General features: G+C 51.9%; 3 protein-coding genes across 3 annotated transcripts; 2 read left to right on the top strand and 1 right to left on the bottom strand.

Annotated features, from left to right (window-relative positions):
• Nucleotides 1–2,961: 2,961 nt before the first annotated feature.
• On the top strand, nucleotides 2,962–5,321 carry NECHADRAFT_60749 (uncharacterized protein). The gene is made up of 6 exons (XM_003048104.1): nucleotides 2,962–3,064; nucleotides 3,206–3,409; nucleotides 3,464–3,617; nucleotides 3,665–3,777; nucleotides 3,827–4,164; nucleotides 4,246–5,321. Exons 1-6 carry the CDS (start codon nucleotides 2,981–2,983, stop codon nucleotides 5,234–5,236), a joined length of 1,884 nt encoding a protein of 627 aa, XP_003048150.1. The 5' UTR covers nucleotides 2,962–2,980; the 3' UTR covers nucleotides 5,237–5,321.
• An 11-nt stretch (nucleotides 5,322–5,332) lies between these two features.
• Nucleotides 5,333–6,189, bottom strand: NECHADRAFT_79997 (uncharacterized protein; the record flags this gene model as incomplete). Its single annotated transcript, XM_003047920.1, has 2 exons — nucleotides 5,333–5,699; nucleotides 5,750–6,189. The coding sequence occupies 2 exons, from the start codon at nucleotides 6,187–6,189 to the stop codon at nucleotides 5,333–5,335; spliced, it is 807 nt and encodes a 268-aa protein (XP_003047966.1).
• Nucleotides 6,190–10,792: 4,603 nt separating this feature from the next.
• On the top strand, nucleotides 10,793–12,281 carry NECHADRAFT_40299 (uncharacterized protein; the record flags this gene model as incomplete). Its single annotated transcript, XM_003048103.1, has 4 exons — nucleotides 10,793–11,048; nucleotides 11,103–11,204; nucleotides 11,253–12,055; nucleotides 12,114–12,281. The coding sequence occupies 4 exons, from the start codon at nucleotides 10,793–10,795 to the stop codon at nucleotides 12,279–12,281; spliced, it is 1,329 nt and encodes a 442-aa protein (XP_003048149.1).
• Nucleotides 12,282–13,838: the final 1,557 nt, after the last annotated feature.

Below are 13,838 nucleotides of genomic sequence, written 5' to 3'. Positions count from 1 at the left end.
CCTTCATTCCGGCCTGTCAAAGTAGGCGGGTATCTATCCGCCCAACCCGGTGGAGAGGGAGACCGGATTCTCGCGCCACCTTGGGTATAGCTTTATGGTCAGAGGAACGACGGATTCATCTCACTGAGACGAGCAAAGGACAGGGCAAGCCAGTGTCATCCATCCCATCTCATCCCCCTCTTGGAACTTGCTTGGGCCCCGGCAGTGCAAGCTTCCGCACAGGTGTGCCCCCGCTTCGTGACATGATGATCGACCTCACAAGGCTCTGAAGAGGCAACGCTGGGCAGGTCTGGATCGCGGTGATGCGGGACCTGTGGACTCTGCTTTGGGCTCAAATACATGTCTATCAACTGCGCATAGTCTAAAGAACTTTTGTGAGCGGTGACGAGCCAAGTTTCTTGTCTACTACGTAGTTCCTGCCCGTCAACTCCCAGCCTGTTCGTCATGTGGGGTTTGGGTTGACGTTTGACAAGCGGGTTTTTTGAATAGCTTCGGCAGAGGGTTGCCGCCGAGTGAAGCGGCGTAGGGATGGGGAAGCAGAGCCGTTAGCCTGGCGAGAAAGAGAGAGAGAGAGGCCAGCCAACCGGGTGATAACGACGGAATCGCCGCTTAACAGAGATGAGTGAGGATCTTTGGCGAGGGGCCACGCTTGCAACCTCGCCATGGGTTATCGTCTCGTCACCAGGTTCTCGGGAACTATCAGGGGATGAATGAGGAACGACCAAGACACACCCCCTTCCCCTCCTCGGCGCCTCTTTCGGGACCCCAGGGGGATACGGCGTCCCCGTGATACAGAGCCCAATTACGAGTCTATGCTATACCGGTCTTTGATGTTGCATCGTGCCCCAGGAATCTAGTCGGCAGTTATTGATACTTGCGACTGCAGGTACGGTCTTTTGCAGCGCGCCGGTGAGGCGGTCTTTAAATCATCTCGCCTCTACCACGTGTTTTAGGTAAACCTCCTCTCGCGTAAGAGTTTCGCCTCGTCTTCTGGTGATGGGTTTCCTGATATCCGGGTCAGGAGCTTAGCAGGGGGTGACGACAGCTTTACCGTTTCCTCCGGGTTAAGCTATATTACAATCGGTGAGAGTTCGTTATATGTATGGTACATGTGAAAGTGTTACGCGGAGCCGGAGCAGGTGTGTGGAATATGTGCTCGAGTTAATTCATGCTTTGTCATGGAAGACGACTCGGTTGAGTGTTCTTCTCTTTCGATACTTGTTACGGAAAAGGGTGGATCTCGGCTTTGTAAAGCCAGTTTGTATTTAAGTTTGGATGCTACGTCTTGTTTGAACTTTTGATGGGAGCTTGTTCTCTCGTGATTTTTGTATAGTAATCTCGCCGGTTGTTCATGCTATGAAAGTCCATGACTATGTATGGTGATGGCACGAGGTTTAAGCAAAGGAAGCAATCTCGTTAAACCACGTAATTACTCTGATCATCCTGATACCCGAACCTGTAGAGTTGATGCCCTATGAGCTGTACTCGTGATCGAATTTGTGTTGCTGTTGGTGTTGGTAGAGGGCGTACCATCGTCGATAACTTGGCTGTTGTTATCTACTCTAAGACTCGGGACAGGAATCAAGGGCCATTTCTCTTCAAAGCCACTCTCTAGACCTTGCCCGTGCTTACAAATTACTGTGATTACATGTTACTAGCTCGTATGTGTTGGAGGCAATGTGTTGTACGTGCTACGCCTAATGGAATGGAGAAGGGACCATGGGGTTGACTGGTAGTTCATCTGATGTTCTACAGCTGTGGTCTCGCCTTGAATGGCGATTTATCATAAATGACTCTCGTCGACGGTGCTGTCCTTTGTAGACTGCTGTTGTCACGTCTTGCTATGTGTCTGATTGTGAGTTGTCCTGAGGGGGATGAAGCCCAAAGAGATGGTTTGCAACTGGGCCATATGTCCACCACCAGCGCCTCTGTACAACTCTAGATTGCTTCAAAGCATCTAAATACGTATGGAAACATCCTTTAATGCTTCATTTTATGTTTTAAAGTTAGAAACTGTTCGGTCGTAGAGGGTCACCACTCCAGCTGTGCACATCAAAAGCGTCGTTTATGGTATAGGGTATGCAGGTTTAGCTGACACTTAACACAGCAGGTAGTTATTGTGTATAGGTTCAACAATAGCTCTATTGAGTCTTGTTTTCTGTGTTGAACACTGCGAGATAAAGTAGTTCTAAGTAAGTAATTGGTCTCGTGGGTGTGGTTTTCGCTCTGGCGATACGTGTGCAAAATAAACCCGTGTTGAAGCTGGATCTGATGAGTTCCGATCAAGAATAACCTTTGCTGTTGGTCTGAGGCACATGAACCTTTATTGTTATTTCGAGATGTGCATATTATTGCAGTTGCAACTAAAGCTTATTATCGTTGCTGTCCATCGGAGGCTTGAATAAAAAGCTCTAGGTTCCGCCTAGTTGCATTGTCTCTGCTACGCACCAGGCGCTGTACCTACAACCCTCCAACAAAGGACGCAGCTTTGGCAACTATCATTGATACCAATGTAGTCAATGCCCGCTGCTAATCCGATAGAATTCGATTTAATGCGCAGTCATAGGAGACACTCATTGCGCAATCTGTCCTGCGCAGTAGTCTGTTGAACTATTGGCTTGCTGATTTCCAAGCTGAGAGCTGTCCTCAAGAACAACCAAGCCATTCACGTGAGAACCGATCAAGACACGAGTTACCGAGATCAAATAACTCATGTGTCGTCTCTGCTAAACCCTTTATAGTGCTGAATTGTCTCGGTCGTTGGTTTTCCTGCCGACAATAAGGGGTGGGCAGTGCATGTACAGTGTGCACGTGCGTCGAGCACAGTCCAGTACACGTCATCCAGAGTGAAGCCGTGCGTAACAGCTCCGCTAACAGCACTGTGCGAGCCCCTCGATAAGTCAAGGTGCCCAAAATCTTTATCGCAACTTTGGATTCGCTGTCCTTGGTCTTTGGTTTGGGCATTTGGGTTATCGCGGGTATGGAAGCGTCACCTCTCACCCGTCAGCCTCCGCCGGAGGTCTTTACTCCAAAGATCATTCAGCTGTACGATTCTCTATTCAAGGTTGGTTGCGTTGCCCTTTCCCCCGCTGCGTTGTGGTTGAAGTCTAACTTGTTACGTGCAGGTAGCTATCATGTCTCCTCCCACCCCCTGCACACGCGACCAACTTGCGCCGACGACTGATCGACCAACTTCCTACGCTAGGATGACTTTGATGAGGAAAAGACTGAAGGCTTCTGGGCCGAGTTCTTTCTACTGCGACCCGATCGAGCCGCCCTGCGACGTCTCCTGAATGAGCTGAGCCCGAGCCATGTGCTGCAGTTCGAGGTCCGAACGAGGGAGCTCTTTGCGAAAGCTATAGCTTCGGTCAAGGGCGGGAATAGCTTTGCGCAACTACATGCGCTAGATGTACGTTGAATACTGTCGCCGTACTGCTGGAAAACCGATTCTAACGTCGTCTAGACCCTCAGCGTCTTCCTGTCATGCCTCCTATCCAAACGGTACCCGCACCCTAGCTCCGATATCATGGTTCTCCTCGCCGGCCTCGACCACATCGACAACGTCTTTACCGACTTTGTCGGAGCGCTAGAAAGTATAACTCGGAATGGAAAGGACTGTAAGGTTTACCTGGCGCATTGGGGGGGTATAGAGCTGACTGGATAGTGGAAACACGATACAAGGCGATCGAGGTGTTGCTTGCGGTCACGGCGGGGGCGTATCAGACAACTCTGTTGACCTACCTCATCCAAAGAGATCTGTTCCCCTCGGTTATGAAGGTATGTGCGGTGTTAGAGGAAATAAGGCGAGATGCTGACATGAGACCAGTTTATCCAAGACTCCGGGTCATCCAACCAAGTCCTCGAACCGTTCATCCTCCTCGGCCTCCTAGCCAACTACAACAAATTCGAGTTCCAAAACCCCTACCAGCTGCGACTAAACGACTTTGTCAACGAGTCCGCCATTCAAAAGATTGTCACTTGCATAGGGCAGTCCTGTCAGACGGTGCGGTCTCGGTACATCAAGATCCAGGATGACCTGCCTGAAGGCTGGACCTTTAGTGCGACTCTCAACATGCTTGGACTCGGGGCAATTGCTCCTGGGCCTAAGCCGGTAAGGAAGCCTGTTTATGATGTAGAGACTGCCAAGGCTCTATTTACACAGTTGTAAGTTGACTCGACCTCTCCCCTCGAAGACGGAGTTGAACCGTATGAGTTGTGCCGAGAGCTAAGCTGACCCCTTGCAAGACCAGAAGAGGAGGCTGCCATTCTTCTGGCTACATACGACTTCACTCACGCAAACAAGCTGTTTTGCTTTAATCTGGTGACGATGGGGGCAGAAAAGGGTGCTGAACAGCCCATTGCTAGCTATCTTTCTCTCACGTCCTATCTCCTCCAGCACGCCTATCTATCACCCCGTGCTACCTATTACGCCCACCTCAACCTCATGGTATTCCGTCTCCTCATCGAAGATCCCGTCATCTGCAAGCGAATGTGCAGTGAAGACTCGAAAGTACCGGTCCGCCTGTGCCGACAACGGCAGCCCTACCTTCCCCTAGTCAAGGGCGACAGAGTCATGGCCATCTCGTTGCTCGACACTATGATCGACGGCATCAACCATAATCTCCGTCGGCGCCTGGATGTCAGTCTCTACACCCTCTGCTTCGGCATTATGCTCCGCGTCATTTCGTACCTCTCTCGCACACGCACCCGTCTTGAATACCACTGGCCCGAGTTCTTCCGCTCTCTGCTCTCTATCGTTCGCTTCTTGGCTACCTACACAGCCGACCTGAAGGATCTACCGCACATCGATACCCTCCTTGACCACGTTGTTAACCTCATCGCTCTATCTCTGTCAGCTGGCGAAGCCTTCCTTCCGACGCCGGCGGCTTACGACGATCTCTTCTACAAGGTGGTAGAGTCAGGCGAAGTCTTGACAAAGTTCAAGGAGAACTACAGACTGGGGAACCGCAACACCAACTCAATCGACACGCTTATCAATGTCAGCGCACACTACAACCAGCTGCTGTCCGAGGGCGGTGCGGCGCGGCGTAAGCCTAGCGGGCTGACGACGCAGGAAGTGACAGAGGTGATCCGGCAGGGGTACGAAACGCTGAGCATCCAGGCCAAGGAAGGACTGGACTCGTGGGAGAGGTACAGGGAGGCAGATGAGAGGTCGCTGCTCAAGAAGGTGGCGAGGGCGGCGGTTGGGGATGTGAGGGTCATGGTTGAGCGGTAGTTGTGTGTAATTGAGAGGTTCTAATGTTGATTATGAGTAGCACGCCAAAGATCTAAGTTTATGCCATATGAGTGCAGAGTTGACGAGAATCAGCGACTATCTGAAAAAGGCGTCGACATCTACTTTGCTCGTGTAGCCTAGGAGAGCCTTGCCGCCATCGGCCTTGACGTTGCCGACCTTGACGTTGATGTCGCCTTCTGTGCCGTCTGTGCTGTTGACTCCGGCCATGACCCTGGCCGAGTTGAGCATTTCCACGTTTCCTAGCTCTATCTGCCTACGATTCTCATCAACTTTGGTTTGAAGAAAAGCCAGGAGATCCTGGTAGCCTTTTGCTAGCTGAGCTCCTCTCTGGATGTCAGCTGCTAGGTTTTGGTCTGTTGTCTCCACGGTTCTCGGCTGGATCTCGGTGGAGCTTTGGCTTGAAAGTACTTGAAGCTGTTTGAGCTGCTCCATGGAGATCATGCTGTTTGAGGGTAAGTCATTGTTGTTATAAGTTGACATGGGACTGCTTACAGGTTTGCACCACTGAGAGCTAGGCTGATGGTTGACTTGCAGACGTTGAGCTCACTAATAAAAGCCACAACTTTGTTCTTGGCAAAGAAACCGACATTGAGCCTGTCCCTACGAGACAAATCGCCCTCGTTAGAGTGTCTCAGTAGTTTCCTGAGCTCTTCGTGAAAGCGACCACACACGTCGCTGCAAGCTTTCAGGGCTGCCTGTAGGTTACCAGTACAGGTAATGTCGGAGAGCACGGGCTGCCAGTCGCCCTGGCCGAGGGCGGTCTGGAGGCTCTCGATGACGGACTGGACGTTGTGAAGCTCCGTCTTGGCGTTGGAGATGGTCTGCGGGGCGTCCTTTATGCTGCCTAGGTCGTTGGTGAGGACGCGAACTACGTGGAGGGTTGTTGTTGTGAGGCTTACGGCAGCTGATACCGTGCCTACTATTTCGGCCATTGGGAAAAAGACACAGGGGGCTTGATGGTCTTTAAGGCAGCACCGAAGGTAGATGGGTAGAAATATGCACAGATGGACACCAATGAATGCCGCAATTGAGATGGAAGACAACAACCGAGTTGGGTCATTATTACTTCTGAAGAGAGGAGCCTCCTTGATGCCTTGGAGTTGCCTCTTCTTGTGGTAGCCAATCAATCACCCTGGTTTGCCTCAGCTGAAGACTTAGGTACCTAAATGCCCAGGCCGAGAATCAGGCTGTGACGTTTTGAAGGAAGTTCCCCTTATCATCTTCATCCTTTCATCTACGAGTTTCTCTCTCCCATCCGCAAATCGACTCTGATGCCTGATATTCTTGGTTATATTGTCTTTCGTCTGACACTATGGGCGCAGAGGCGCGTGGCAATATCGCCGTCACTATTGGTGATGTGAACGTGGGCCCAGGAGCTACGGCCATTCTGGGCATGAACAAAGTTGGGTCGGGTGTGTCTAGAGACTGAGGTGTTGCAAACTTGGGCTAATCCAGGCCATGGTCAGACTTGAAAACACAGGAGGAGATAGTCCACCGATGCAAAAACGAACTCTTTGTCTCCGAGCCGAGCTCAGTCCGCGCCGAACTCATCAATACCAAAGGAAACCTGACAGAAGGGACATGCCGGTGGATCCGGCACGATGAGACCTACCGGTCATGGCTAGACGCTGAAGAGTCGGGCCTCCTTTGGATATCTGGCGGACCTGGGCGGGGAAAGACTATGCTGTCCATCTTCCTTACCCAGGAGTGGGAGTCTTTGCCCGACTGTGCTGTGCTCTATGTCTTTTGTGGAGACAAGTCAACCAGTGATGAAACCACCATCATGAGGTCTTTGCTCTACCAGGTCCTCGACCAGATTCCTAACATGGTCAATCATGTGGAGGATTGCTTGGGGACAGGAGAGAGAACCAAGCGTACCCTTTCATCGCGTGGAGATCTATGGGCCATGTTTGCGAGCATACTGACGGATCCAAGACTGGGACCCGTCCTTGGCCTAATCGATGGTCTTGATGAATGCAACCGAGACTCGACCCGCTGGCTCTTGAATAACCTACGACGAGTGTTTGACAAGGAATCAAGATCGAGATTACCACATCACAACCCATTCAGGCTTGCCATAGTCAGCCGAGACATGGTTGGCCTGCGAAGTTTCCCTCGACTGGATCTCGAAACCAAGACGGATGCGATTGCAGAGGACGTCTCCCGAGTAATCAGCGCCAAGATCAAAGAGCATGATCTCTTCTCAGAGTTGGATAATGAATTTCTAACAGAGATCAAGAGAAACCTCCGGCGCCGCTCAGATGGTACCTTCTTGTGGGTTGGCTTTGCCATTCAGGAGCTCCTGTCTGTCGAAACAAAGACAGAGATGCGGCTTGCACTGGATGCCATTCCACGAGATCTTGGCGCCCTGTACTCCAAGATTCTCCTTCGGATAAAAGGCCCCATGAAAAAGAAAATCGTCGAGCTCTTGCATTGGGTGACTCTGGCATGCCATGCTCTGACAGCGTCCGAGCTTGCCGATGCTTTGAATGTGGATGCTCAGACTATTCTTGACCTGGTGGCCATGTCCAGGTCACTCTTGACCTTGAGTGGACAGGAAACTTCGGAAAGGGCCGGGTGGGTTCTTCCTGAACTGGCTCTTCCTGGGGCACGGGATGCCAGTAAAGCTGTCGTCAAGCTCGTTCATGCGTCGGTGAGTGACTTCTTGAAAGGCGATGCAAACGAGGACATTCTACCATCCCTAGGATTCCGTATCTACGCTGAGGAAATGGAATTTGAGATTACCCAGAGGTGCCTGAGAGAACTCGAGATTCTTTTGGTACGAAGTGACATACCATACCCGACGTTCTGTTCGTACGCCACCTTTTTCTGGCCCGAGCACGCAAGACGCTGTGGCGAGCGTCTCGAAAGGCTGCTTGACTCGGATATCGTCTTCGTTCAGAGTGAGCACGGTAGGCTGATCCGATCGCGGTGGTGGAATCTTCATGAAGAGCAGTTCCTTGCCATTTCCATATACCCTCAACTCACTGGCCTTTCCCTTTTGCACGTGTGTTCAGCATTTGGGCTTTTGCCGTTGGCTAAGAGACTACTTCAAGACATAGCTTTGACAAGAACCCAGGTCGATGACACTGATTCCAGAGGCTGGACCGCGCTGTGCTACGCTATTGACGGTAGGCATACAACAGTCGCGCAGTTGCTCGTTGACCATGGAGCTTCTTTGGCACGAGATATCGAGGAAGAAATCGGGATCAGGAAAACGAGAACCTTCAAGCCAATTCACATGGCCATGGAACTTGGTGCACAAGTTGCAGAGCCCCTTCTGAAGAAGACACTGGAAAGCATCAGGTCATCATCTCGCGATATCGCTCTGGGGCGCAGTCTATTTCGAAAAGCTGCTGTACTAGAGGACGAGCGGCTTATCCGCATTCTGTGCACCAACGGAGCTATTCTACACAGAGACTTAACCCTAGCCCGAGCGGTTTTGGAGGATGCGCTGGAGCAAAAGGTCGCTCCGGCACTCCTGAAGCTGCTGCTTCAACACGGCGCCAGCGCATGCACTCTGGACCCGGCACTGGTGCAGATGTCTCATGCTGAGGATGCTGGGACAGTCTGCGGCCGAGTCAAAACACTTCTTGACCACGGCATGGACCCAAATGGCAACAGGGGAGAGGCCACTCTTTTGCACCGCGCAGTCATGTATGGGCCAGAGCCCGTGAAACTACTTCTCGACCACGGTGCTCTTATCAACGTCCTGGACAACAATGGCAGCACTGCTCTAATGGTCGCACTGGTTCACCACAGAATTGATATCGCAGCCATGCTCCTGAAGCGTGGGGCAGACCTGGGAATCAAGGATAAATATGGCGATACCGCCCTCCATGGCATGGTTAAGCACAGGATGCGTGAGGGCGTCGAGTTGCTTCTCCAGCACGGCCTGGATGTGAATATTCAAAATGACGATGGAGCAACGGCACTTGCTTCTGTGCTAAAGCATTGGGACCTTCCAATAGCAGAAATTCTTCTTAAGCATGGTGCCTATGCGATATTTGGAGGCGAAGACCGTGGCGGAGGAAGCACCCCGCCCCTTGAGGCCGGCGGGCATGTTGAGGCAACTTCACTCCTCAATGACGTCCAGGATAAGGGTATCCAGGATGCATGGCAACTTAGTCTAAGTGATGCTGATTTAGAGGTTCGATCTCATCCGATAGTTTCGGAAATCCCGCTCAGAGACGCCATCATGAATCGACATGTCGACATGGTGCGAGTGCTCCTTGAATACGGTGCCAACCCAAATACGAGACTAGTAGGGTTAGGGACTCCCATGGATTGGAACCGACAGTTTCATGACGGAAAAACGGTTCGGATAGCTGAGCTATTGTGTCAGAGAGGTGGTATCTATGGCGAAAGACAAAAGAGGCCCGGGACCAGACTCCGGCACGCATTTACGTCACCTTGAAGAGGAGCTGGGGGGCGAGCCAAAGTTGGAAGAATTACGATTTGCTTCGTGCATCCTTTTCTGCTGGGCTTCTTTGATGTGTAAACCAGGTGGAGCAGCCGGGGCTTGCCCCCCTATTCCCTCTGATGTTTGAACGCCTGCGTGAATGCTATCAAGACCACGCGAACTCATGCCCTGAGGGAGCCCGATTCGCATATCTCGTCTTGTATAAGACCATGCTTTGTTACATAAATCCCGTGTACAGTATTGCCAAGATAGAACTGGCAAAGGCTGCCCACCTTTGCTCACTTATCTCGGTTATGTGTCCCTTTACTGCTAGACTTTCCTCAGTCAACTCGACTCCAAACAACTCCCTCAAAACCTGTACCCCCTCTTCCTGACCCCGGCACTGGTACTGCTACATCCTGTACTTTGGGGCGTGCGAGGCCTGGATAGGGATGAAGCCGCGGATAAGGTGGGCGTCTTGGGTGCCTATGTTGTGAATGCACGACTTTTCCCTAAGCAGCATCGACTGTTTTGGTCTATCGCCGCCGAAACATACATCCGTCACCCACCGAGACGCATCTCGGAAGGGGATAATTTGTATAATGTGACCCATAAACATATGGCTACTGTAGTACCGGAACCCTTGCAAGCAACGAGGCTGTCCAATGTACCAGCCCTTGGTGTCTTCCCGGGTGAGGCCATCGACGCGGACTCGGCTCTTAGTACTGATGGGGCATACTCAGAAACCTAGATCGTGGGGTATGAAGAGAAAGAAGAGGTGTTTCTCTAGATAGTAACCGCCTCTGCCGCGACCGTCGCCCATAATCTTCTGGAATAGGTGCTGAGGATCGAGCGAACTCGCAGTGTCGGGGAGTGATGAAGCACTGAGGTTTCGTAGGGAACTGTCGATATCATGTGCGTGTGCAGAACCCTTAGCAAACCGAGATTGGGAGTCTTACCCCGCCATGTGCCCTTGGATTTTGTACCTTTTCTGCTCGCTTTCCTCACCTCGTAGAATACCTGGATCGGATGGAGCTGTGATTCATGCCCTACCCCTCCTCCACGACAACGCCTTCTTCAGCCTCTTCAGCCTTTGTTCATTCTCGCCGCCTCAAACCAAGCTATCGCCGACCATGACTTCTTCGCTGTACAAGTTGACGGCAACTGAGGTGCTTGAGCTTCTCAAGAACAATACCATCACTGTCGAGGAGTACGCCCGTTCTCTCTTGGACCGCATCCAGGAGAATGACGGCACTGTCAAAGCATGGGCGCACCTTGACCCCGACTTGGTGCTAAGCCAAGCACGAGCTCTGGACCAGATTCCCGAAGACCAGAGAGGGCCTTTGCACGGACTTGCCATAGGTGTCAAGGATATCATGGACACCAAAGGTACCGCACCATGTCTGTCTGTCTTCGGTAACACGCACGGCTTACGCTTGCTAGACATGCCCACGCAGTATGGCTCTCCCATTTACAAAGGGCATCAGCCAGGTTCCGATTCATCTGCCGTTGCAATTCTACGAGCCGCGGGGGCTCTTATTTTCGGTCTGTAAACCCCATTAACCCTGCGTGCGAAACTAACCCGATCTGCAGGCAAAACAACAACGACCGAGTTCGCCGTCATCAACTCGGGGCCCGAGACGACTAATCCTCACGACCCAAGCCGCACCCCAGGAGGCTCTTCGTGTGGATCTGCGGCAGCTGTGGCCGACTTCCAAGTAACTCTCAGTCTCGGAGCGCAAACCGGCGGAAGTCTCATTCGCCCAGCATCCTATACCGGAGTCTTCGCCATGAAGCCAACCTTTAACGCCATCTCGACTGCGGGCTCGAAACCCATTTCCCCTACTTTCGATACGCTTGGCTTCTTCGCCCGCAGCATCGAGGATCTACAGCTGCTAGCAGATGTCTTTGCCCTGCACGATGATGAGCCCCCAAGAGACATCCCGTTGGACGAAATCTCAGTTGCTCTGATCAAGACTCCCATGTGGTCCTCGGCGGGACCTGGCACAGTATCTGCCATGAAGCAGGCAGCTGCTATCCTGCAGAAGAACAACGTACAAGTTGAGAAGATCTCGCTCCATCCAGAAGTCGGCGATGTCGAGACACTGAGTCGAATCCAGAATGTCATCACCCAAGGTGAAGCACAGGTTTCATTTCTCAAGGAGTATCGAGTGGACAAGGCGAATCTTGCGGTCGAAATCCGGGAGATTGTCGAAAACACCTCCAACCACACCCACCAAGAGATGACAGAGGCTTGCACTACATACTCCAAGATGAGGGACATGGTAAACAAGGTGGCTGAGCACTACACCGTCATCCTTACGCCCAGCGCCGTGGATGAAGCTCCGCTCGGACTTGACGACATGGGAAGCCCGACTTTCAACACTCTGTGGACTGTAAGTGCTTCTGTTGGTCTGTGTCCCACGAATTCCTCTCGCTGACCGGTCGGTGTAGGGTTTACACATGCCTGTCATCAATATTCCTGCATTCGTCGGGGCGAATGACATGCCCGTTGGCATATCACTCGTGAGCCCCAGATTCCGTGATCAGCAGCTCCTGAAGACGGCCAAGGTCCTCGGCGAGGCGCTCCTGTCTCATGGCGGCTGGAAGGCACGGGTCTGATCCTCCTGGGGCTCAGGGCCGAATATTGGTCACATCTCCTTTGCATGGGTGGTCAGGTGGTGACGTGGGTGACACCATTGCCGATTGGCCTTTTGAGACCCATGGCGATAGTGCAGGTGCACGCGGGGGAAAGAAAACAGAGTCGGTCCTCATATGCAATTTCTATCTCCTTGCTTACGCGAGGACTGCCAGAGCGTATCCATCTCTACTATTAGAGCACTATCTAAACCTCTATAAAAATTATAAAAAAATAGGTTAATCTCTTATCTTAATTTCGGTGAGCGTAGGAAGAGACTTATCATAATTAGTCTATATCCCAGCTCAGTACATAATGGCAGTCCCCGCGCAAGCAAGGAGATGGGGCCAGCGGCTATGTGATATTTTCACCTGCTTGAGGGAGAAAGGGGGCACCGCAGGACTTCAACCTACTCTCATAGCTATTGGCTATAGAATAGAGGCGGCTGCGGCTCGTGAAACCTTTCATCATGGCTATTGGTCCTGGCAACGAGCGTGGCGCAGGACACAACAGTAGCTGAAAACAGTTTGTCGTGATGAGACTTGGTATATTTCTGCAACTCTCCCACCCGCTTCGGAACTGGTCTGAGATTGCATTCGAGCGTTCCCAAGCCTTCCACACTTCTGCTCTCTGGCTCCCCTTTCCTCTCATTTTCCTGGTCTCGCGGGCCCCCATCTCTCCGAGTTGGTCGAAAATTCTCCTGTTGTACAGCTCCCTTCTTGTTCTCACAGTAGCCCTTGTCGGGACCGAACTAACTAACTCCTGCTCTCTTCCTTATATGAACCTCCCACAAAGCGCCTGTAACGCCTAGCGTGATATGTCTAACCGGTGTCGTGTAAGTCATCAGCCCAAAAAGTCACTTGCCTGAGCCTTTAAAGGCTTCAGACCAATGTGCGGCTCCTCCATCGCGATACCGAAGGCGAATTCGAACTCACTAGGGAGCCGGCGGGAGAGAAGCTCCCCAAATATGTAGCACTGTCGCATGCCCGGCTCCTGGAGAATGAGGCTGAGGCTAGTTTCAAGACCTGACTCAAGGAGATGCCCATGCCATACCCCATGGGTATGCCTAAATCCGACTCTGTGGCGAACAAGCGGCCAAAGATGGCCGGGAATACTCCTGGCCGGATACCTGTTGCATCAACAAGGAGAGCAGTACCGAGCTTCAGGAGGCAATGATAAGCATATTTTCCTGGTATCATAACGCAGATCGATGTTATGAGTACGCGTGGGATGTCTTAGTAGAGCAGGCAGCTGACGACTAGTCCAATGAATCTCCCCCTATATGCTTGTAGGAAGACTATCGCAATAGCGGATGGTTTACTCGCGGCCGGACTCTTTAGGAACTCCTGAGCTCCAAGTTTATCGAGTTCCTTCCCAGGAAGGGCACAAGACATGGTGACAAGGCATCCCTGGGACATATGATCCACGAAATCACCAATCACAGCTGGGAAAGGTCAGGCAGGACAGCTCCTCGGCTCAACAAGACAGAACCGATAAGTTGCTTACAAGCAAGACCTGGGGCTTTCGTTATCGTTTCCTTT

The sequence above is a fragment of the Fusarium vanettenii genome (assembly GCF_000151355.1).
Source record: "Fusarium vanettenii 77-13-4 chromosome 5 genomic scaffold NECHAsca_12_chr5_2_0, whole genome shotgun sequence".
NCBI lineage: Eukaryota > Fungi > Ascomycota > Sordariomycetes > Hypocreales > Nectriaceae > Fusarium > Fusarium vanettenii.
This window is presented reverse-complemented; position numbering and strand designations above follow the sequence as displayed.